The 25,286-nt window shown below is 41.1% G+C and overlaps 2 protein-coding genes across 4 annotated transcripts; one reads left to right on the top strand and one right to left on the bottom strand.

The window, feature by feature from the left end:
* Window positions 1-209: 209 nt before the first annotated feature.
* On the bottom strand, window positions 210-12,127 carry LOC127026430 (ras-related protein Rab-18-B-like). 3 transcript variants are annotated; one of them, XR_007767745.1, is made up of 9 exons: window positions 12,036-12,127; window positions 11,907-11,962; window positions 11,597-11,658; window positions 9,408-9,480; window positions 8,311-8,429; window positions 7,354-7,420; window positions 4,365-4,498; window positions 2,076-2,194; window positions 210-703 (listed from the first exon to the last, which is right to left on the bottom strand). XR_007767745.1 is itself a non-coding variant. In XM_050911672.1 (8 exons), exons 1-7 carry the CDS (start codon window positions 12,098-12,100, stop codon window positions 6,277-6,279), a joined length of 618 nt encoding a protein of 205 aa, XP_050767629.1. In that variant the 5' UTR covers window positions 12,101-12,127; the 3' UTR covers window positions 4,436-4,498; window positions 6,269-6,276. The 3 variants fall into 3 exon arrangements, 1 of the variants encoding a protein (XP_050767629.1); XR_007767746.1 differs by lacking the exon at window positions 2,076-2,194; XM_050911672.1 differs by lacking the exons at window positions 210-703; window positions 2,076-2,194 and adding an exon at window positions 6,269-6,452 and having other exon boundaries at window positions 4,436-4,498.
* A 228-nt stretch (window positions 12,128-12,355) lies between these two features.
* DUSP3 (dual specificity phosphatase 3) lies at window positions 12,356-24,430 on the top strand. Its single transcript, XM_050911693.1, has 3 exons — window positions 12,356-12,491; window positions 18,907-19,133; window positions 22,779-24,430. Exons 1-3 carry the CDS (start codon window positions 12,370-12,372, stop codon window positions 22,982-22,984), a joined length of 555 nt encoding a protein of 184 aa, XP_050767650.1. The 5' UTR covers window positions 12,356-12,369; the 3' UTR covers window positions 22,985-24,430.
* The last annotated feature ends 856 nt before the right edge of the window (window positions 24,431-25,286 follow it).

Raw genomic sequence — 25,286 nt, 5'->3', positions numbered from 1 at the left:
GGATTCAATGGCTTCCTAAACTTTCAGTGAAAAGTTGGCCGGGGCTGTTACTCAAATTAGGTTCCACTTCTGTAATGTAAAAGCAAGGTTCTTGTTCTGGTGATCTTTTTATAAAGAAACAACATTATGGTTTATTGCTCTGCCCTAACTGAAATTAATATTTTTGCTTATGCATGTAAGCGAGTAGACAACAGAAAGATTAAGTCTTGAATGTAATTACTGGCACATTTTCTTTATACTAAAATACTGGTAATATTTATTGAGAATATCAGAATAAAATAGCAACAAAACACAACTCCAGCAAAGCAGCCATTATTACTAAGACAACACATGCTTTTTTTCATATAGGCAGCCCTTCAACTCAAATTTCTAACTTAATTTTGTTCTAGAAAATGCTTCCCTTGCTCCCTTTTCTAATTACCTAACAGTTTATTACTTTCAGATTTTTTTTAAGGTATAGTTTTTTCTAGTTCAATATACAGTTAACTAAATAGCTATAATTTTAAAAGCATCCCAACACTATTTAGTTTGAAGTTATAATAAAATAATATTTATACAAAACAAAAATTAAAGTACATCCCTGACAACCAGTCTCAATTCTTTTGATTGTAGGTAGGCTTACAGTCAACAAGCCTCTTCAAAATACCTTGGTTTTCCACAAGTGACGTTCATTATTTTCCTGTTCTGCTTGCCTCTATTTGAGCTATAAACAAAAATGAACACATTTGAAAACACATTTTCTGGCTAATGAAGTTATATTTGTAAGGCACGTATATATATGTGTATATATATAGTTGTAAATGCCCATGGTCAAACTCACTCATGGTATGTTATCTACCCCCATACACACACATCCCCTCCACAACCTTTCAGTGAATCCTGTAATCAGACATTGGCTTTGTTCAGCATTTCCATAACAGCATGTTAAGGGCTGTACCTTTAACACAGCTCATTGTCATATCCTTTCCCTGCACAGTTCTGTCTTAAGTCAGACTTACGCCTACGCTCTTTTACAGCATTCACAACTACAGGCACCACCAAATAGGTAAAGTGATCTCACTTGTGAAGATCTAAAAGTGTAACTGTATGCAGAAAGAAAGTAGCAACAGAACAGCTGTTGTCAAGAGGTAAGGGGAGGCAATGACAATAAACTGCAATTCAGTAAAGGAATGTGTACTACATGTGCAGGCTCTTTCAGTGCGAATATGTATCTGCAAATATGGAACCAGAAATCACCTTGCTGGCTTGCCTTGGATGGCTGGTTGTAAAGTTAATCAAGTGTGGGGAAATCACAATGACAAAGCAAGTTTGGGGTTGCAGTCCATGCATTAGGGCAGTTTGGAAAAAAACTTCAGGAGAACACTGAGGTTGACAGAAAAAAAAACAGGACAATAGCTAGCAAAAGATGCAGTCAAAGCCCTAACAAGGAGCTACATTTCCATGTCTGGATTGTATAGGATGATAGGCAGCATAAATTTGCACAAAATGACAGTGACTAGTGGAAGCTCTGCAAGAAGAAAGAATGCAGCATAAAAGCATTTCAGTAGACACATTTTATACACAGTGAAAAGGGTTAAAATCTCCAAAAAGTGGTTCACTGAGTGTTCGTTGCACAGGGTGGGCATATGAAACAAGTCTTGTATACAGAACAGACTGAAGGCAGAACTCTATAAGGATACTATAGCAGATGGGGCTATAAGGAGCTTGAGGATGAGAATACAGTTGAATTCTAAAAGTAACAGCAGAACGGATCTCTCAAAAGGCATTTAACTCTTCAGGAGATGAGGCAGAGAGGTACTGCCACCTGGTATGTGCTAATTTAGCTCCCTCTATTATAGATGGCCCCTTCTGAAGCCGAAATGTTTCATCAAGCACTCTTTCTACAGGAGCCCTTCTGTGGATATAATTGTGTGGGGCAGTGCAGCTTTTCAGAAACATTGTGAGTGGAAATGAAAGGCTGACAGCTATAGTTCTACTTCTGTAAAGTGTGGATCCATCCCATAATATTATGCAATACCCTTCCTTTCTACATACACACACACACCTGCCCCCCTGGAACAAATGGAAGCAGCTACCTCCTCTGAAAGGGTTCATTCCAACAGTCCACCCTCCCTGTCCTTTGTTGTATCTCAGCTAGCCCTTCCAAGAACTTCTTATTATCTCTTTCAATCTGGCCAATCCGCTTTTGATCCTCCTGTGCAAGAGATAACAAGTCTGTAATACCATTCTCATAAGAATTTTTACTGGGCTGTCTCTCATAGTTGTTACGTTGCCCTATTCATTGCCCATATATATATTTTTCAAAAAAACACCACCTTCTCATTTCTGCACTCGGTCACATGCAAAGTCACCATGTTCTCTTGCTGTTCTTTGTCACTACTTCCTCGTTTTCCTTCTCCTAGCACTCCTATTTATATATGCATATAAATAAACTAACAAAACAGGAAAGCAGGAATGCATTCAATTTTTTTTCCCCCCTGTCCTTACCCTTTCTATCATTACTTTCATTTGGTGGCTCAAAGGCTAAGTAAAGCCCCCTGCTCTACATTTACCTGAAGACTTCCCTACCACCTGAGGCATTGTCATGACACAGACTTAGGGGTACCATTACCTAAATCTTGCCCAGGTTAAAAGGCTGGGTCCATGCATGTGGAGGCTTATTATCCACACGAGATCTTGCTTAAGGCAGGGGGAAGCCTTAAGCAAAAATAAGTCTTACCAAGTTATTCAGCCTCAAATCCCTTCACCCAGCTTTTCATCTGTCAGCATCCCCCAACAAGCCCTGAAACAGCTTTTGCTGGGGAGAGCACTACAAGCCTGCATTGCTTTACAGAAGCAGTAGGAATAGGAATAATGTTTCAGACTTGCAGAGACAGGAAGGGGAGTACTCTCATTTCAGAGCTACCTAACCACTGTTCAGTAATACTTTCCTATTTACATGCCAAACCAGTCATATTGTACCTCAACTCACAGTAAGTGAACTGCAATATTGTTTAACGGTTTTTCCTGTTCACAAACTCATGAACCTGGATCAAAATCTTCCTCATCTATTTTAGCTCAAGCTTCATCAGAAGTCAAATTCATTTGAAAATACAGTAATTCAACAACTCCGCTTACTGAAATATTAACTAGCTATAGTTTTAAAACATCTACTGACAAGGAGGACTGGAATTTCCCAGCAGGATCTCTACAAAAGCTTCATGCTGATAGCAGCTCCCATTTCTCTTACTTTTGTTCAATTGATAGTTTAAATAGTTTAAGATGCTTGTTAGCAGTTTTTCAGTTAAAAAAAAAAAAAAACCAAAACATCCTGGTGTTAAAAAAAACAAAACAAAATTCTTAACTGAAGCATGGGGGTGCAATAATTTTAGAAGTGTACTAAACTGTAGCTTGTTCTTGCAAATCAAATAGTCAACACCACCTACGTTTTTCTTTATCATAGCTCTTTGCTCACAATTTGCAACTATGACAGAATAGGCTAAATACTGCACAGTGCCCATCTTTGCCAGAGCTATTTGTTCATATTCACAGGACTTTCACCATGTCATGGACTAGCTTCCGATGTCACAGCAAGAGATCTATGATAACTTCCAGTGATACCACCAGTCAAATTTTTAATATAGTTCATTTTCCTTGATATTTGAGGTTAGAAAGGCAAAGTTAGACAATCAGATGATAGCCTTTTCACTGCATATAAGCATTCCATAAAAGGAATAGTTCACTCAGACCTAAACACTCAATTTTACATTTCATTTTGCAAATTGGAACTGTAGACGTTTCTTGTAGTTTCTAGTAAGAACGAGTGTATATATTTACATTACTACTTTCAGACCTGACTATATTCAAAACTGAATGAAAGACTGATTCATTTAGCTCACTTCCCTCAAAAATTCCTATTACTATAAACAACAACATAAATTCATATATCAATCAAGATGGATTTTGGTTCTGGGTTTTTTCCTCCCCCAAATACAATGGGGGAAGCATTCATTCAGTAGGATTGCATTTGCAGCAAACTGAAGCATGATACAAAGGAAGATGATGTTACTTTTAAAAGGGCTGCCAGCTGTTTAATTATTTCTAAAAAATACATAATTCTTAAAGATGAGGCCTTCTAAGGAAGGCAGATACCAACCGCACCACAGACCAGCTAGCAGTTCAACAGGACAGCAACAGAACACATAGTCTTGTCTCCAGTCTCTTCCTTAACCCCAGGAAACGTAGGAAAGAAATGACTACCTTGGTGACAGGATCATTGTACAAACGTCATTCCCGTCACCATAAAAAAAGCTACACAAACAGCAGACGATGCACCAGAACCATTGATCAGATGGCCTGCTGATCAGAAGTCATTCATCTCTTACCTTCTCATGATTGTTTCCTTCCTAGCCTTCCCACCTGGTTTTATGGCTTTGTTACAGTTGCCATGGCCTCCCATCTTCTGAACTTGACTTCCTAGTCTTATTTTCTTGTGTCCGTGCTCTGTTTGCAGTTATACCTGGAGATTCCAGACAATCTCAAATTGTGACATGCTCACATTTTGCTGATAGACACTCAGTAGTTTAACAAACCACACTGTCTGTGATCTGCTTACAGTATGCCTATCCAGCTGCTATTGGTCACACCAACAGAAACTACTTTCTCTTCTACTCTCTCATAAGCTGATATGAATAAGTATTCCAAAGGGACATCTTATAGACTGAAAGCAAGATGGAAGTGTAAGAAGCAGTCCTTCAGCTGGCTGTAAGCAGATGTGTTTCCACTGCTAAAGACATTAAAAACTACTGTAAGATCTGACATCTCCCTCAGACTGATTTCAGCAGAGGGAAATACACAGGAGTGATATTCCAACTACGCAGCCACTTACATCCATTGCAAGGCAGACAGAAGCTGATGCAAAAACCCAATACAGGTATTTCTATTCACTTTAGCAACAATTAGAGAAGCACACTTTTCACTGAAGAAAACAGCTCCACAAAGAGCAACTTTGCAGAGAACAAGCTAGAATAGTTCCAAAGTAAGGCTGAAGTTTATACACCTTGTCTTCAGCTGTGTTGTGGTAGCACTCATGACAAATCACTGGTGCTACTCAGGAAGGCACTCCCACTAACATAAATTAACTTGATAGCAATGAATCATCAAAACATGCATCTTAAAAAAAAGGGCAGTTTTTCTGTTCTGACTTGGCAATGTCCTGTAATGAAAGACTGTCTTTGGATTTGTCACTTGTTTACAAGCACTTCAGTTTACATTTTAAATGCTTTTAATATTGTCCCCAAATTTGATACTTTTACAGTGTTGCAAACAGCCAACCAGAAGTCTTCTAGAGGCATTGCTACCAAGATCAGAGTCTAGGCTAACACCTTCCATGACTCAGTTTGTTTTCAAGAAAAGGCAGTGAGTTTAATGGGGGGGGGGGGGGGAAAGGTAAAAAGAGGCAGTTATCTGACAGAACTTCATAATGGGATTGGCAATAGACAGACTCATCCTAGTGGAGTCTTCCATAACCAGCACATTTTATATTAAACTTAGCTTTAGCCTGCGATTGCTGAATGAGGGCAGGAACATGGGTTTGCAGAGAGCCCCGTTAACTGCAAAGAGGACCCACAGTGTAAACCAACCCAAAATGACTATTTCACCACTGATCCTCAGTACAAAGCATTTAAGAGCAGCAACAGGTAACCTACAATGTACTACTGCACAGGAAGTGGGTTTTTTCCTGCCAAATGTTAATAGATATGCCTTTTCACTACAACCCTAAAATTAAGTAGTAACTCAACTTACTATCTGGGGACACGTAGCAATTTCGACTGCTTAAAACCATCTGAAATAGGGAAACAATGTCACTGCTCAGGGTGACTCCTGACTGTTAATTACATTTAAGGGAACTTGGGTGCCTAAGACTTCCATGCCATTCTGGGGAAGAGAAGCTTTTCAACAATATTGCAAAGTGGAGTACTACCTTATTTTATGCTCAGGCAGGAATGTCAGAAAAAGTCCATGTTGAATGCCATACAGCAAAAGCACAATACTCTAAGCACTATGATTTAATAGTGAAAAAATCTGACAGTTACCAGAAAAATATCTGGATATATTAGTTGTGCATAAGGGAAGGCGAAATTGGGTTATTCTGCTAATAAATTTGGGTTTTGGATCTACACAACTGGTAGCAGGTCAAACAAGGCACAGACTAGTGCTTGGAATCCACCCCCCACCCCCCCTTTTTTTTTTTAAAAAGGGGTCCACTTCATTCAGACAGAACAGCCACCTGTAGATTTAAGAAAGTGGACAGTATGCACCACATAAGCTTTTATCCTGCTGTGCTGAAGATTCCATTAGCTGGACTCCCTGCTTCTCTGCGCTTTTATCCCAAAGACCTGGTGTCTGCAGGATCTTTATGACTAGTTCCTCAAAGGCATGTTGCACTCCATCCTGTGTCTTGGCACTGGTCTCTGGTGGGGGGGGGAAAGAAAGGGAGGAGGGGGAAAAAGTATTTTATCTTATTTGCAGGGAGTATTCCACTTTGTAAGAAGTTCTTTTGGGACCAGAGAGAAGACACGATTTTTTTAATGAGTGAACCTCCTCTCCATTCTCCCTTAAAGGCAACACTTAAGTTGAATATGATAAACAGAAACACATCCCAGTCTGAAGCATATCATTTTTCCACCTAAAAAAATTCTACAGCTCCCCATTCTCTCCATAATGGAGAAACAGAAATTGTTCTCAGGTTGTAATAGTAAATCTACAAGATATTATTCCATAACTAAGCTGGGAAACAAAGGCGGCAGATGGAATTACATGTTTTCCCTTATTCATTTGTTCCAGTTCCTTCTGGAAATCTTTTCAAGAAGCTTCACTTAAAAGGTACTTTAAAAATAAAAAATAAAAAAAAAAAGAATTGTTCCCCATCTTTATATCTTCATGTTGTACATTTTATTGTTGGTCTAAGAATATTGTCTTTTATGTAGCTGCAACAGAAACTTGGAAACGAGAAAGATTACCCAAAGTCCTTGTTGACATCAGTCAGGAGAAAAATTCCAGTCTTCTGGGCTCTGAATTAAAAAATCCTGCTAGTTTCAAGAGAACATAAAATTCATGCCTACACAGTGTATGAAGTAAATTCTTTCAGAGAAAAGTACTTCCAATCGCAGTCAATGCAGAGCATCTCTGAAAAAAAGTTAAAACCTACATCCATGCATATGAACTAACACAGCAAAAGGAACCCATATTAATTAGGTACTAAAAAAAGTAAATCAACCCATCAACCTGAAATACAATTGTACACTTCATTCACGCTTAGCAATACTAAAATATACATATGACTATACAAGTTTTTGGCACAGAGTTACATACCTATAAAAAGCAGCGAGCGTTTCCTAGCAAACTGGAGTCCTTCTCTTCTGTCTACTTCACGATCAGGCTGCAGAGACGAATGAAGAACATGACTAAAATAAGCTACACTTGCCACTTTTAGGAAGTCCCTGGAAAACTACCACTGCAGAAGCGAAGTTTTGCTGAAAAGAAAAAAAGTCTATAAAACCATGTAGTAATCAGCAACTGGATTTTCCCATGCTACAGACAGCTTACTGCTAGGCAGGCTGTTAGGGGGTCAAATTGAACAGCAGCAACATCAAATCAGTAGGAAATGAATGTGTTACTATCTTCTGAATCAACTAGGAGCAAGATATATGCCAGAAAGGAGGCTTCAGTAGTCAAAGGATCTGAAAAGGCATATCAAAGGATCTGAAAATTGACAGATCTGGAAGGGGCAAAAGAGAACCTAGTTCAGGATAGCCACACTGGAAACCTCTTGTAGCAAAGCAAGTGTGAAACATCTCACTATGCAACAGGCATCTAAGATACGTCAAAACACCCCAGAAACATACAGCAACCAGTGCACCTCACATCCACACAGATGCACACTCTATAGACATCTGAAGAGCTGAATTCCCCTTCCCCACCACCTGTCCAAAACACAGTGTGGTCAAAAAGAAAGCAGCAGCTGTCCTGTTGCACTGCAGTCAACTTCCATGGTATACAGCCTAAAAAAGGCAGAACCTCTCACTATCTTAAGAGAATCTCTCTCATCAACTGCATCTCTCCAGGACAGTTTCCATTAAAATCTTTAACAACACCTGCTTCTAAAATGACATACTAAGTGGAGCCTGCCCAACCTAGGTTCCTCAGTTACAGAGCATATCACCTCCTCACACAACAGATGTGTTCGTTTCAGCACTTATCTCACATTTATACTCTATCATGAATGAGTAATCTGTGGAAGAGTGTAAGAGGATGCATTTCTAAACTGACCTTATCAGTTTTATTGCCAACTAACATCTTCACAGTGTTGCTTTTGGTGGTATACATTTCCAGCTCATTCAGCCAGCTCTCTAGTCCTGCGAAAGTGTCTTTTCTTGTAACATCATACACTGGTAACAGAGGAAAAGGAGCTTAACAGCTGTAGAGTCTTGAACAATGTTTACTTCATTATGGCAGAACTTAGTCCCTCCTAGCTAACTACTGCCCCCCCCCCAAAAAGCAGTATTAGGGAATTACAGAAAGATGCATCAACCATATCCTCTCCCCAGAGCTGGAACACATTGGCTGTGCTCACCCAAAGTCACTAGGGATTACAGAACACGAGCACCTCTGCAATAAATCTGTGACTGGAAATTAGACTTACCAGTTGAAATCTTATACCTGTTACTAGTTCTGAATTGGGCCACAAAGAATATTTTGAAATAGGTATTTTGTCACCTCATTTAATGTATAACTACATGCACGCACTGCTGCTAAAAACATGGATTCTGAGTAAAAAGTGACTTTTGGTCACTGGTAACTTCATAACTGCATTCACTTAATCACTAAGGTTTAAAAAGCTGCATCATAGTCAGAAAGAATATTTTGTACAGCAAGGTGTTCAGCTTTCATAAACCCCGAGAATAAGAATCCCTTCTTTTTCTAATTGCTGTTGTCACACAGAGAGGGACTAGCCATCCATTACTTGTGCTACAAACCTCATGTCTTACAGTAATCACATCAAGTTTCTGGGGAAAAAAGTAAAAAAGTCGGGGGGGGGATGGGACGGGACAGGACACCCAACACAAAACCTAATTTGCCTTATTACCAGAAGCTCACCAAAGTAATAACTACAAAGCTAATAATTCACCCACTCAACAGCTTGCAGTATGACATCTCTGTATTTTTAAACTATTTTGAAGAAGCATTATTTCCTGCCAGTGGTTTTGCATACTCAGTGTTTGACCTAATGATGCAGTAATGTTGTAAAAACCATAATCGTTCCCCTGATTCTCTCAGACAACCTCCTTTTGTAAAGACATGCACATTTAGGTAGTAATAAAGACCACACTTCTTGTAATCATGTTTTTCTTCCATATACCTCCTACCTAAAACAACCCCTTGAGCTCCTCGGTAATAACTGGGAGTCAGTGTTCTAAAGCGCTCCTGTCCTGCTGTGTCCTACAGAGAAAAAAGAAAAAAAAAAAACCAAAACACACACAAAATCAAATCTATTTAGAACAAAAAAAGGTATTTTAAACTACACAAGATAAACAAAGTTAACGTTTTCCTGACCAGTAAGGATATGTGAAACCATAAGACAGCAGAATGAAGGAAGCAGTCAGAAAATGTTAGCAGCAGCAACAGAAAACAGATAAGTAGGGGCAGAAAAGCATGTAGAGGACTTGATTGAAGGTTAAAGCGATAAGCACAGACACCTGTAATGCGAGTGAGACAACAAGAAAGTCAATGGGACTAAAGAGAAATACATAAAAGGCTATTGCTGCAAGCCAAGCAGCTAAGCTTAATCAGTTAACAATCAGCTGAACTAAATGAGGTGAGGAATAACTGGTTTTCCAGTGAGACTGCACTTCACTGCAGGAAAGGAGACACAGTGGTTCCAAAAACCTCCCTTTGCTCCTCCACAGCAGGAAAGGAGAAACCAGTTAGAAAGAACTACTTCAAGTTTGCTAAGACTCTAAGCAGATAAGAAATTTAAAATCAGTAGTTTTACTCAATTATTACTGCAGTACGTCACACTTATTCTCACAAATCTTCAAAACAGCTCCTAAGCACAACATGAAATTCAAAAACCCTCAGAATAAACAATAAGGAGGCAGAAGAATTACACAAATATAACTTTTACAAGAAAAGTTTATGTACAGATTACAATGGATAGACTAGCAGCTATGTTGTAATTTATTTCTTTGTTAAAAAAAGACACTAAAATTTGCAATATATTTACTTAATTTGCATCATCGTTACTAAGGAGATTGTACTCTTAGGCATCTATGCACACAGGAACACTAAAGCAGAAGCTCCTTTTTACCTTGATGCGCTGTACATGCATTAAAGTTTTTATTTAACATTGTACAACTGCACTGGTTTTTTCTCCCCCCAATTAGCAGTTCCTCCTGATGCTGTTACAGACTGCTGCAAAAGTGCCTTTTCCAGCTATACAACTTGTGCAAGTTCTGGCCTTGCTTTTGATTTCACAGCAAGGAGACACACCCCTGTGTGATTATTAGGGCAAACGTATCTTGGTTACTCTCAGCAAAGCTTCTGCTTTGTGTGCCACATGTTCAGAATACAGCCAACACACATGCTCACTGGCTAGAGCAAGTGTGACTTTATCGCTCTTGCTCTGCATTCTGTACACAAACTGTGAATAAAAACAAGAAAATAATTCAAGTTTTGGCATTTATATTACTTTTGTTAATCCCAGCCTAAGGCACATTTGTGCTCTCTTTCCAATAGTCCCAATTACTTAATTAGTAATGGCGTGTTCTTTCTCAAATACCTATGACCATACACATAAAATCTCTTTCTTCTAAGGCTCTTTCGTTCCATTTAGGAGAATAGATGTGGTGCTTTAATATTATAGATAATCCTGACCACACAGCTGCAGTCTGATTTCCGAGTTTGCAGGTGCTGGAAATATAGCATCAGGAAGTTCAGGACAAATGCTCAAGTCTCTCAGTAAATCTGAACCAACCTTTAAATAGTTCAGGACCAAATATATTTTTTTTCCACGATTTTAACAAAAATAAAACATCTGGACTGTTTCTGGTATAGTATACACACAGAGTCGCTGCACAGCCCCTACAGGAAATCATGCAACTCATCACCCAGAACATCGCTTTTCTGCAGTTTACTCGACTTAAGTACTTGTCCGTCCTGGGAGTGCTTCTGGGTCATACAGGCATGAAATGCCTGCCTTTCTTGCAAGGCCACATCTTCACAAGTCTAACACTTCAGAGAGGGTTTGAGAAACCCAGTTGTATAAGTGCAGGAAAAAGCAGTCAAAATCTCTACTAGAATTGAAGGAAGACCCAAACCTAGAGCAATGAAGCATTTATCAGCGTTTTGAAAAAACCTTGTCTGCAACTACTGTTGTACAATCATGACAGACACTCATTCTATGTACATTTGCATCATAAGTACACAATCTCAACATGCAGAAGACTTTAGCAAGGGGGGAGAAAAGGAAGAGGAAAAAACCCACGAAAAGAAGCTCCTGAAGTTTTACATCTGTCGAGAACAAAACCTATCCATATGTGTCTGGAACAAAACCTACCCATATTGCAAGCTGTACTGCATGGCCGTCTACCACCATTTTCTTCACTTTAAAATCAACACCTAAGACGTAAGAAGAAGGGAAGGCTTGTCAAAATGAACTGGCGAATGCCCACCCCCGCAGCCGGCTTCCCCCCCGCCTCCAGCAGCGCCCGTCCACCCTCGCAGCCCGCTCCCCCCCCCTGCAACAGCGGCCGCCCTCCAGGCGCTCGCACGATCCCGGCTCCCCGCCGCTGCCTCTCGCCAATGGGACCCAAACGAAAACAAGCGAAAACGTCCCCAGCTCGGGGGCGGGCGGATTCCAGACTCACCGATGGTGGGTTTCAGGCACGGCTCAAACGCACCATCAGTGAACCTCAGCAGGAGGCTGTGGGGAAAGAAACCGAGAACTCAGCCCAGTGTCGAGAGCACCCCGCCCGCACGGCCCGCACGGCCCGCACCTGGACTTCCCCACGGCGCTGTCTCCGACCAGAAGCAGCTTCAGGGTGAGGCCTGCAGCGTCCATCCCCCACGCTGCACGGGTCTGGAACCGCCCGCGGCAGAGGCCGCCGGGTCGGGCAGACCGAAGCAGCCCGGAGCGCAGCGCAGCCCTGAACGGAACGCGCGCGGCTCCGGCCCTGACCCTGCCGGGCGCCGCCGACGGAACCAGCTGACGCGACTGCGCCTATCAGGCGGCGGCCGGTGCCAGGCGGGGCGGGGCGGAGCGGGCCCGGCCCGAGCTGCTGCGCCGAGGGGCCCTCTGGCTGGCCAGCGGGGATCGGCTCGGGCCCGGCCATGTCCGATTACCAGATCTCGGTGGAGGAGCTGAACGACCTTCTGGCTAATGGGAGCGGCTGCTACAGCCTTCCTAGCGCGCACAGCAACGAGGTGGTGCCGCGCATCCACGTGGGGAACGCGTGAGTGCGCCGGGCCGGGGCCGAGGCGGGCAGCTCGCGAGAGGCGAGGCCGGCCGCGGTGGAGGAGGGGGGCCCGTGTTCGTAAGCCTGTGAGCGGTGTTCTCGTAGGCGCTTGAGTGCAGAGGTTGGGGTAGGCCGTGCAGGGTTGTGAGACGCAGGGCGTTCGCTGCGTAGCCGCCTGAACGGGAGTTTGAGCCGGAGGAAGTCACGCTGCAGGGCGGAATCTGCTGGATCTGTGCGGGCCCCGGGAGGCCCTCCGGAGCCTGGCCCGGGCTGTGCAGCCCAAGGGTCTCGAGCTTAGGGGAACTGTCAGCCGGGAGGCCTGTGGCTGCAAGATCTGAGCCGCCTGGCAGCAGGCTGCCTGGGGCTCCTGTTGGTGCGTGACACGGCAAATGACGAAGCACAGCTCATAAATGGCACCTGCTAAAACGTTCAGTACCCTGTTGAAGTCCCAAATCTAAGCCAAAATAGAGCTGAAACAAGGTTAAAACTAAGTTGCTTAAGAATGAAACGCACCTGCTCAGTTGCGTCAGCACTGGGCTTTTTTTCCTCCTGATACTTCCTACTCTTGCTAACAAGTTGTGGTCATCTGCACAGACGAGGGAGGAGAGATGAGATGCCATGAGGTATACGTACAATATCATCTGCGGAAGCCCGATCACAACACTGGTGTAATAACCGTATGTCAGATGAGTGGAATAAGCTGGAACATGAAGAACGAGCAAAGTAGCAATATGGATATTAGATCTCGGTTTAACCATGTGCAAAATGACCTGAAGGAAGAGAGACTTTAATAGGAGTCACCACCCCTGTCTGTGATTGGTCACATTAATGTTTCTGCACTCTAAGCGCTAAAAAAACTCATCCTGATTAAAGTATTCATGCACATGATGGGAGCCAGAGCGATACAGGTATGGCTATGATGAAAGCCCTTAAATGGAGAAAAGTGTTCAGGGTTCACCAATAGCACTTCTTTTCTCAGTTGTATGATGTTTATTCTTTGCACCAAGATTACGATTTCAGTTACCTGTTCCAATCCTATCATATCCTGCTGATTCTCTTTCCCTTTTTTGTCCGTCTTTGCACACTTTATCTCTGTGAAATTGGGGACTTTTTGATACGTGTGTAGTATACTGGATCCCTGTTCTTATTTGAATCTTGTAAGTCCTAAAGAAATATAAGTCAAACCCATAGGTTTTCATTAACTTTCTCCTAAGCCAAACCAGATGATGTTTGTCACTGCCAGTTGATGCAGGACATGCACGTCTAGAGATAGGACCGAAATTACTATCTCAATGGCCAATCTGGTGTCTGACAGCCACCTTCTCCTTTGTATTTTTAGCAGTTACCTGGAACAAATGAAGTCATAGCCTGCAAGGTGATTTGCGCAGTAAATAATTAAAAAATAACTTTGAAGATAGTTGGCTACTACAGAGTATTTTTCATTGTTCAGTAATTGATTTTAATTATACAGTATGGACTTTTAATACATTCAGATGCAAGGTTGTCTAGGAACAGAGAATACATGTGTAAGTTGCAGGATAGAAAATGTCTGTCTAGTGGAAAGCTTTACCACTGAGAAGGGCTTTTTATGTAGTAATTGACAACCGAAAATATCTGAAGAACCAGTGCAGTTTGTAGCATAAGAACAGTTTAACTGTTAGTTGGACTAAGACAACGTGCAATTCTACTGTCAGTGTTTTTAAAAGGATGCTGAAAAATTGTGGAGGACAGCTAGAGGTAAGAAATAACTTTGGGGGCTGAAAAAGCTATTTCACAGGGGGAACAGACAACCTACTTAATTTATCAAGACTTAGTAGGCAATAATATCTTTGAAGCATCCACAGAGAGTTAAGATAATGCTGAGGTCTAGTTGAATGGATGAATGTCTATTAAGATTCAGTCACTGCAAGGTGAACTTTGATATTCTCAAACTGGAAATACTAATTCTTAAGAGAATTTGTATCAAGTGGGGTTGTGGTATACTGCCTTGTAAGTAGCATTTGATGTATTAGTTGTCATTCTGAAAGAATTTGAAACTCTGCAGATCTGTTCTCACGCCATTTCCAGATATATGTCCCTCTTTTGTACCCTCCTTGTGTAAAGATAAGGCTGAAGAGACATCTGTTTTTCTGACTTGACTCCTTCTCCTACAGACTGCTGGGGAAATGAACCTCCTTTGCACTCAGCCTCTCAGGCTTTGTGCATATGTGGGTCCAGCAGTGTGCAAGGCATCAATAAAGCTTTTACTACTGTGTGCAAGAACTAAGCCATAGCTTTGTTTGGGGCCTGTATTTGCGGTTCATTAGTCTGTCTTGTTCTGCTCTAGCATCTGCGCAGAGCTTGGAATACGTCTCATATTTGAAGCTGTCTTGGTGCAGTGCAGTACATCTGATTGGCGCTCACCTCATATCTTGGTTTTGGCCTTTGTTGCACAAATCTTCTTACTGAATCTCTGAGGAGTTGTTGGAAGCACTTTGCATTGGGCTACAGGGAAGTCCGGGAAGGCAATATAGCAGGAGAACAAAGTAATGCGGTCATTTGATCTGACATTCAAATCTCTGCTTTGACTTGGATGGATCAAACCTTTCTGCAATATAGGGCCACGTTTATGACTACAAATGGCAGAGATTTTATAACAATAAGAATTCACAGAGTAGCCACATCTGTAGAGTTTTAACATGGGGGGATTGGAATCCCAATACGTGACATAAAAGCAATAGAATTTGAACAGGAACTCACAGGAAAAAAATAAAACATCTGAGTGAGATTCAGAAACGTCTGTTGGAAACCTTTTAGAATATTTTGCATAGGGGTGCTGCTGTCTCTCCTTAAGAGTAACTAATCTTTAGATAAAAATGACAACGCAGAGACATTCAGGCAGATGAGATTAAATTGGGTCATAGTGTAGAATAACCATTTATCTGTCAAGTAACTTCAAGTTACAGGCAGAGCCAAAGTACTAGATCTTCCATGCAATACATGAAAGTCATAATTAATGAAAACACAGAGGTAAAATGATGAAATATTTTTAAAATAATGGTTTTGCATATTACAGGAGACAGTTCTAATCTCTCAAGAAGATTAGACAAGATTTGTGAAGACAAGAGTAAAAATGTAATATCACTAAAACAAGAATTATTATATAGGTGACAGACTAGCACAATTATATATTTTTCAACCAATAACAAAATAAGAATTCAGGATACACTGGAAGTACAAATAATTTTCTGTTTCTGTACAAGTCAAGATGTGTGTCAGTGTAACATCTTAATCAGTGACCAGGACAGTTGGACAGAATGCATCTTTATCAGGGTTGCAGATGACACCAAAATGGGGGGAGCAGTCAACACACTGGAGAGTAGGTTTTTATTCAGAGCAACCGTGTCTGGTCAAAACCAGTGTTTTGCCAGAAAGCAAGCAGGCTTAGCTTTCTGAACTACTGGCTAAGGGAATCTGTTTGTGGGTTTTTTCACAGACTATTGGAAGCCTGTAACAATTCAAGCCATGTCTCCAGAACTGTATTTGGTAAAAAGGTTCTGGTTACGAATGCCAAATCTGAGTTTTCTGTCTGCTTTAATGTGTGTGGGTAACCCATGAAGCAATTCTTTGTTCTTAATGTGCTAGAAGTGCAGGTGTGTTGTAAGGAGTATGAAAGGCATTCTCCCAAAATTAATATTAAATTTAGTGACTGTAAGGGAAGAAGCGGTGAGGAAACAATTTTGTATGAACATAACAGTGGAAATTAAAATGTGTTAATGTGCTGGCATTTTTTGCCATTAAGGACTTGGTTTATTTGCTTGTAATCCCATATGGCAATGCTTTATAGCCTCATGTACCCTTAATTGCTGATGCACGGTTCTCTAAGACCTGTGTTTTGTGGCTGGTAAAATTGTTCATCTCGGTTCAAAAGAAACGCTTCTTACTAGTGTTACTCACAAGACGAGGAACTCTCAGTCTTCCGTATTGAGAACAGACAAGATTCTGTGATTTTTCTTAGGGACATAGAAGAAGCTGATGTTAGCGTCTCTCTGCTATTTGGAGGAGCTAGCATTTCAACATTGAATATGATGCAGCTGGAATAAAATGTTACGGATGGGAGAGATCCAAGGACTGTTTGGAAAGGGAGAAAAAAAAGGCATACAAATACTCTCTTTTTCACCTCTAGCTGTGTAAGAAAATAATCTATAAAATCTGCAAAAATCATTCACTGGGAATGAGTTTGCCTCCAGGGGAGCCAGTCTGTGTTGCCAGATTCAACTGCGATTCCAGGACACGAGTTCCTGTTGATCCTGACCACTGTCAGATATATACTGATCTATATACTATTACTTAAACCATATACTCACCCCACTAAGCATAGGAACTCACAGCTGAATTAACACTTTTTATTTTGGCCTTGTACTGTAGGAGTTACTTTTGTGTGGCAAGCAGAATTCCCCAGGCACTGATACTTGTCCCCTGGCACAGATGATGTCCTGCCAGATGGAAAATCTGTCAACATTTGTTTGGGTAATGAAGTCTTTACAAATATTTGGCTCATTGCCATAGTTGTTTGGCACAGACAGCAGAAAATGTAGAAGCTTTACTCATGCATAAGGATTCATCTGCTTAGAGTACAATTTAAGGGGTGAACAGTCATTAGGAGAAGAGGAACGCTCTAGATGTTTATATAGCCTTGAATTATGTGAAAATTGTGAGTGAATGCACTCAGAGATTCATATAGATATAAACCAACTAATTTGGGTACTTATTTTAACCTTTTTAGAATAGCTAAGTGTCCAGCCAAAATCCTTAGGTGCATTGCCATCTCTTAGAAACTTGTCCAAAAAGACTACACAAATGCTTATCTGGAGCTCAGCTTAATATTAAGACTCCTTGTATTTGCAATTTATGACTTGAGCCGTAGGGAGATTTTCTAAAAGATTTCTGTTTCCACATCCAGTTAGACACATAGTGAAAGCTGCCTTTAAAAACAATAAAGGGATTTATGTCTGTTTAGGCTACCTCTTTTCACAAAGTGTGCAGGAACTGAGTTATCTTTCAGCTAAAGCCTTCTGTCACATTGTGCTAATGTTGACCAGTGGGTTCAGATTTTATGAGGAGACCACATGGTGTCATAAAACATACTTTTTTTTTTCTTCTCAGGGAAGTGAGGCAAATACTGGGACTGACATACAGAAATAATCAGACTCAGAATGAAAAGTAGTGGTTTTACAACAAAAAGGAGTCAATGGTCTCCTCATATTATATAATGGTTATCTCCTCTTACTATAGATTGTGTTCCAGTGCACAAGTAGAGATTTGTGCATGATCAGTTGTGTTACTAAGCAGATGGATTGTTTGCCATCGTACAACCTGGAGCTTCTATCAGAGCTTATGGCATTATTACTGGATCTAATTCATTGTCATCATCCAGCCTGAAAGGCATGATTATTATGTATCATCCTGCTCAATTGCTCACTAATAGGGTAGGGTGCTCTTTTAGCCACTTAAAGATGGAAGCAGGTGGTTTTGCTACAATTATTTGATAGAACCGAGGAGTTGGAAAGGGCTTAGCTGACCTAAAAGTACTGAATGCTTTCTTAAGCACTTAAGCATCTTAAACGTCACTCATCTGGATTCTTTTCCATTCAGATATTGATTTCAACTAAGGCATTAAAAATTATAATACTTGTGATGAAAACACTGAGTGTCAAAGACTGAATTATATCGCTATATTGCTGGCCTTTGGATAGCCTTGCCAGATCTTTCCATGACTTCAAAGATGTTCAATAGCCCAGGGACAGAGGACTACACCTCATAGGAGTCTTCAGATGAGACCTTTGAAGATGCAGGAACATTTACTCATAGTTACTTGCTATCTTCCTGTGGCCTGAGAAGGAGCCAGTGCTGTTTCACAGTGGTTAAAATTGCCCCCTAAAATGTCTGTTTGTCTGGACTGTCTGCTAGAGTAGCAAGTACTACTTACCTAGCCCTGCAACACTGGTAGCTGACAGTAGAGGCTTTTTATATCTGGTTTTTAAATTATCTTATGTAGATAATGGTTGATCTTAGAAGTGACTGTCCTGGGCTTCTGTTATCTCCAGTATTTTCTTACTTTGGTCAGAATTTTATGTTCAGAAAGAGTTTTAATTTTATGCCATAGTAGGGTCTAACAGATTAAGTTTCATGTGTGTTCTGCTCAGTTGTCAGCCAAGAAAGTAGTGTTCTCTCATGCGCAAGTAGTGACCATGGCTCTAAATATTTCTGTGAATTTATAATCTGTAGCTAATTCATTTCTGGTAACAGTATATTTAGCATCAATTAAGAGAAAAATCAAAGGTTTTGGTTATCAGTAGCTTCTGGGGACATCATAAATAGTGAGATGATTCACCAAGTTCTAATTATTTTCTTGACACTTTTTATCATACAGGTTCATAGCCAAGAACATTATGAGGCTGCAGCGTCTGGGGATAACCCATGTTCTGAATGCAGCAGAGGGGAAGTCATTCATGCATGTGAACACTAATGCAGAGTTCTATGAAGGCACAGGCATCAGATACCATGGCATTAAAGCTAACGATACACAAGAATTTAACCTCAGTCGCTATTTTGAGGAGGCAGCTGATTTTATTGAGAAAGCACTTTCCCAGAAGGATGGTAAGGCAAACTGAAATATCTTTCTACCATGTTTTCTGTGCACTGCGTCTGTTTCTTAGCAATTTATTTTACTGTTTAAAATGGTTCTTTGCTCAGATTATTAGCTGAACAACCAAGTCAGGAATTCAGATCAAGGCTCCGGATCAAAGACACCAGAATACACAATAAGACGTCTTAATCTTCTGTCTATATATGTAGGTCTCCAGTATATGGCAAATGGAAGTCTGTCACTGTAGGCGTGACTTTGAAAAGTGAAACAGCTGCTGCATGCTATAATAGTGCCTTTCTGGGAAGATGTGTTCTTATTTTTCCTTAGAAGTGGTAAATCACATTAAAAAATCAAAAAATAAGTTCAGGATCTAAAAGTTGTTTTAGGACACTAGAAATTATAAATTAAAGACAGAAGTGATACAAGTAATGCATTGCTGAAGAGTACTCACACAACCTGCTGTATGATGGGTTTTTTTGAATGTACAGTAAGGATAGAGACTGTGGCCTTACAATTTTTATTACATTAAGTCATTAAATTATTTTATGTGATGATTACCTCTTTATTCCCTAGGATTACACAAAGGCTGGAGATGATATTTGCAATGTTGTTGATTGCCACATTTCTCTGCAGTGTGTTTCCTCAGAGCAGAAATCCTAGGACATAGTGCAGTGGGCCAGACAGTGTTTGTTATTGTCTGACTATTTCAGCATACCAGTTATTTCTACACAGGCTTAATTTCTTTCTTGGTTCATGACTGAACATGAAAAAGGAGGAACGAGAACTTCCACAATTCTAGAAGTTCTTTCTCTGAAATGGGCAAAAGGGGTACTAGAGCTGTGATGTGCTTTTGAGAGATGGAAAGAAATTTTACCTCCAGTTTGGTGGAGTGTGAAAAATTCTGAAAATTGAAATGTGACTCTTCCAGTTAGCATTGTGACTCACTGAAGCAGTTTGCAGTAGGAAAGAAGAGTTTAACAGTGCCAGCTGTGCCGTGACTGTCCCTACTCAGTTTGATCTAAACAGTTGCAGAGTCAATCTGAATTTACAGTAGCAGTTCTATTTGTACAGTAGCAAAAAGAATCTGCTAATTCTTTCAGTCTTAGTAGTTGTCTACCATGCCTGCCACTGTTTTCTTACTGTGGTAAACAAAGAGGAACTTTGTAGCTGGGTGATGCTGAAGTCAGTTTTAAGATTAACTCACTACTGAAATTTGATAGTTTTGTTTGAAGTGTAGAGTAAGGACAGTGAAGTGAAGAGGGGTGCCATAGTATTTTCCTTCAGTTTCATTTTAGCATTGTAGTTGCATGAAGTTCTGGAAGGCAGGTCTGGTATACTAAAGGTCTGGAAGGCAGCCCTTAAGACACTACCTTTCACAGAGGAAGGCTAGAAACCCTTTTGCTTCTGATCATTTGCAGAGGGGAAGTCAATTCTCTTCCACTTATATGATCAAGAATCTCTAAATCTTGCAGATTTATGGCTACAGGCTCTCAAGAAATGTTGAGAATGTATTGGTTTAGTTGTTTTAACTTGCTACTGATTAGAGATTTGCCTTGACCTGAGAAGCCTCTGCAGCTCAAGGCAAATGTGATAATGCGCTTTCTGTTGCTGTGGTTCAAAGCAAGTTGTGGTTATGATGAAAATGTGTGTGTACGGTTCATCCATTCTCTTGTCTCAGAAAAAAATTTACTCTGGAGAGTAGCCTGGGGCCATATCTCTCACTGCATTTGGGAAGGGGAAAATTTTTGTATCTGGAAAAGCAGGTCAAAGAGGAAGCAGCTGAGAAGCAATAAAATCAAGTTAGATTTCTCAATGGGAGCAGTGGCCTGCTTTATTATTGTTGGATACCTACCTACAGGATTTACCCATGTGGTGGGTTAACCTTGGCTGGATGCCAGGTGTCCACCAAGCTGCTCTATCACTCCCCCTCTTCAGCTGGACAGGGGGAGAAAAATACAACAAAAGGCTCGTGGGTCGAGATAAGGACAGGGAGATCACTCAGCAATTACCATCATGGGCAAAACAGACTTAACTTGGGGAAATTAATTTAATTTATTACCAATCAAATCAGAGTAGGATAATAAGAAATAAAACCAAATCTTAAAACACCTTCCCCCCTCCCCTCCCTTCTTCCCGGGTTCAGCTTCACTCCCAATTTTCTCTGCCTCCTCCCCCTGAGTGGCACAAGGGGATGGGGAATGGGGGTTGCAGTCAGTTCATCACACGTTGTCTTTGCCGCTCCTTCCTCCTCACTTTCTTCCCCTGCTCCAGTGTGGCGTCCCACCCACGGGAGACAGTCCTCCACGAACTTCTCTAGCATGGGTCCTTCCCACGGGCTGCAGTTCTTCACGAACTGCTCCAGCATGGGTCCTTTCCACGGGGTGCAGTCCTTCAGGAACAGACTGCTCTAGCGTGGGTCCCCCACAGGGTCACAAGTTCTGCCAGAAAACCTGCTGCAGCGTGGGCTCCTCTTCACAGGGTCACAGGTCCTGCCAGGAGCCTGCTCCAGCACGGGCTCTCCACGGGGTCACAGCCTCCTTCGGGCACATCCACCTGCTCCGGCGTGGGGTCCTCCAGGGGCTGCAGGTGGATATCTGCTCCACCGTGGACCTCCATGGGCTGCAGGGGGACAATCTACATCACCATGGTCTTCACCACGGGCTGCAGGGGAATCTCTGCTCCGGTGCCTGGAGCACCTCCTCCCCCTCCTTCTTCACTGACCTTGGTGTCTGCAGAGTTGTTTCTCTCACATGTTCTTGCTCCTCTCTCCCAGCTGCTGTTGCGCAGCAGGTTTTTCCCCCCATTCTTAAATATGTTATCCCAGAGGCTCTACTACCGTCACTGATGGGCTCAGCTTTGGCCAGCAGCGGGTCCGTCTTGGAGCCGGCTGGCACTGGCTCAATCGGACATGGACGAAGCTTCTGGCATCTTCTCACAGAAGGCACCCCTGTAGCCCCCCCCCACTACCAAAACTTTGCCACGCAAACCAAATACAACCCAACAAATATGTAGAATGAGTTCCCTAATCAGTTAGCTGGAAGCATTTTATTGGTGCTGGCATAGGTGTGATTAGATGTTTCTGGTTCTTGTTGCTGCACCGTCAGCAGTTTCATTTACTTGAGTGTTAATATGGCTTCATAAATAGCCAGAGAAGTAGCCACGTATGAGCCAACATGGAGTTAGCACAGGAATTGACAGCAATGCAGCAAAAAGGCTGGATATCTTTGAAGAGATGCAATATATGACAAACAGCATATTTCTCTGTCTTCAGTGTATTTTAAACTTTGCATCATTTATTTGTGCTCTTTGGTACTGGTCATCTTTAGGGGCAAGGCTTATTCTAAACCACAAAAGATTGAAGTGTAGTAAATAGACACAATTTGACTTTTTGTAATATTGTAGCGAATATGTTTTAGTGTGAGTTTGATATACAACCATTTTTCTTCTGTATTAACCTTGACGACAGACTGTGTAGCTACTAACAGAGTGATAGCACCTTTCTTCCAAGTTCTACATGTCTTCTGTAGCATTCAGAATTCACAGTTCTCAAGCTGCTGAAGGACTAATATTATTACACTTTATATCCTAGCTATTTCATGTTGCTTTTCAAACATATATTCCAGTATAACCCAAATTATGACCTGTCTTCCCTGCAGGACAAGTGTTTGTGCATTGCCGTGAGGGCTACAGCCGTTCTCCTACACTGGTCATCGCCTACCTCATGCTTCGCCAGAATATGGATGTCAAGTCTGCATTGAGCACTGTCCGGCAGAAGCGAGAGATTGGCCCCAATGATGGCTTTCTAAGGCAGCTTTGCCAGCTCAATGAGCAGTTAGTGAAGGAGGGCAAACTGAAGCCCTAGAACAGAGCACCGTAGTATTTTTTGAAGTTTCTCAAACCATCAGAGGACGTCTTAGGTGCTTTAGATTCCCAAACCCCAACCACCAAGCTAAATCACGTAATGCGAGGGAGACAGAATTCCTGCTCTTGTCTAGTGAAAGTATCTTTCTCAAACGCTGGGTCTGTCTTTCAAGATGGCACAAAATTGTGTCACTGTTCGGAGCTGTTGCCATAAAGAGGTGTTTTTGGAGTGGTAACTCCAGTGATAACAGCTGTCTTCACATGTATTTCAGAGCCCCCTGCAGACTCTGTAGCATAGGTGGTTTGCATTGACATTGAGTGTGATTCATTTAAGCCTTGTCTTGTATCCCACCAGAGCACCATTGTCTGAGAGCCCCAACACATCTTTTCACTCACTCTTAATTGAAGTACTGTATTTTCTAAAGCTTCTTTTTCATGCACACAGGTGCCTAAAGTTTGAGTGTAGGAGCTTCAAGGAACAGAGGAACATATATACAAATGCACAGATGCACTCGCTTGTAAAATGAAGTGTATGCAGTGTTGTGTTTAGTGTGGGTTTATGCAATACACAGTGTGTGGTAGTAAAGCCATTCAGAGCCCAATCTTGATGCACACTGTATTTCCAAGAATATTTGTACCTCTTGCTGTTGTGATTGACATGAAATAGTCTGATATTAAATGCTCTTTTATTTTTGTTTTGAAATCATACTAGAAAAAAATGTCAAGAGCAGATGTTGAGGAAAAAAACTTGAGCAAGGAAGAAATACTGTCTGTATTTAGGAGTGCTTGTACTGGATGTATGATAAAGTTCTAAGTATCAGAATATAATGGCTCCCGAGGCTTGTATTGAATTACAGTGTCTCTCTCCCTTCTTTACTATCACTGTTTATTAACATAGAATGGAATGAGCACATATGCAGATTACTTCCAGTAGGGCAGCACAGGTGTGCTTATAAAGCAGTTTGCAGAAGTACACTCTTGACTTCTTGGATTGCTTGCATGGTATCATTAAATAGAAATGAGCATTGTTATGTACCACATGGAATAGGAAACATTCCTATTAAAATAAAGGATGTCTTGATTCTGTTTGACATACAGAAGAAATGAGTCATTGCAATGTTGGGAGAGGAAGCTTTGTTTACAGTATGCCTGACAGTGTGTAAATGTGTACCTGTGAGTTATAGCACTGTATTAACGCAAAGGATCTCCCACTGCAAACTCAGAATTGTTGGTTAAACTAACAGAACCTGAGATGTATGTGTTCCCTTTTTATCTGTGCTTTAATGTAGTTCTGGATTGAAAATCTTAACACTATTTTAAACAGAAACACTGTTGTATTAGTTACACATGTAAGCCCAGATCTAGTTTTGTATATTCAGTTCACTAATCAAAAATCACAAAGGATGTACATTGTTTTACTTCTAGTTGGAGTTGTGTGGTTTGCGGGGGTGGGAGTGGCAGGGGGGAGTTCTCTATAGCTAGATAACTTTCTTGAAATTAAACTCTAGAGGTGATTATTCTGGTTGAAGACCAGGCTTATTTCTCTTTCCTTGCACAGGATGGGAACTGCCAAATCGAGTAGCCTTTTCTCTTATAAAAGAGAATTGCCCTTATAAAAAGAGTTGTCCTTTAAAGGGACAACTGGGGAACACTCTACATAGTGTTTCCTTTTGGCCTTCCTGCAGTCAGTATTTAGTGCTTGCTTTGAATCAGGATGGTTCAGTAATAACAAGCAGTAGTCAGTTTCATAGGCTAATTACATACCTGTTTGCTTTCTCCCATTATATCAGTATTAAATTGCTTCGTCAAAATTCCTAGTTACTAATTTCATGCTGTGTAGCTTGGGGAATAGGAAGAGTGGCCTTATCTTTTCTACTATACTGACTTTTTCATACTGCAGTCATATTTATAAATCATCCTTTTAAAATTTTTACTATGGGCATAGATTTTTTTTTTCCTGTCTCGTCTCACACCATGTATTCATAATATCTATCTGCACTACAAGAAAAAAACAAAAAAAATGGATTCATGTGCATGCACTTTGTCCAGTCCATTAAAGAGATAAGAAACCATTAGATTTTTTTTCCTCTTCCACAGATTGTAAGGCGGCTAATAGTTGTCAGATTAAAACCAGAATCGTTTATTAAAATTGAGTCTGTTTACCTTACCGTGATGTTTTTGTATTTGTCAGTATCAAGAAATACGGGCAAATCAAGACATACAGGAATTTGTTCTTATATTCAAGATGTTCTTTTAATTCATAGGACACTGCTCACTTCTACTGGTAATTTCAGTGGTACTCT

Source organism: Gymnogyps californianus, chromosome 28, assembly GCF_018139145.2.
Source record: "Gymnogyps californianus isolate 813 chromosome 28, ASM1813914v2, whole genome shotgun sequence".
NCBI lineage: Eukaryota > Metazoa > Chordata > Aves > Accipitriformes > Cathartidae > Gymnogyps > Gymnogyps californianus.
Note: the sequence above shows the minus strand (reverse complement) of the source record. Positions and strands in the feature narration are given on the sequence as shown.

Bases quoted from the DNA above. Each gene is read 5' to 3' on its own strand.
- LOC127026430 (XM_050911672.1), bottom strand. From the start codon at position 12,100: ATGGACGCTGCAGGCCTCACCCTGAAGCTGCTTCTGGTCGGAGACAGC. The intron at 8,430-9,407 runs GTAGGAGGTATA...CTCTGTTACCAG, and splicing joins AGCTCAAGGGGTTGTTTTAG to TGTATGATGTTACAAGAAAA. The intron at 7,421-8,310 runs GTCAGTTTAGAA...TCGTCTCTGCAG, and splicing joins TTGGCAATAAAACTGATAAG to CCTGATCGTGAAGTAGACAG.
- DUSP3 (XM_050911693.1), top strand. From the start codon at position 12,370: ATGTCCGATTACCAGATCTCGGTGGAGGAGCTGAACGACCTTCTGGCT. The intron at 12,492-18,906 runs GTGAGTGCGCCG...TTTATCATACAG, and splicing joins CGCATCCACGTGGGGAACGC to GTTCATAGCCAAGAACATTA. The intron at 19,134-22,778 runs GTAAGGCAAACT...TCTTCCCTGCAG, and splicing joins AGCACTTTCCCAGAAGGATG to GACAAGTGTTTGTGCATTGC.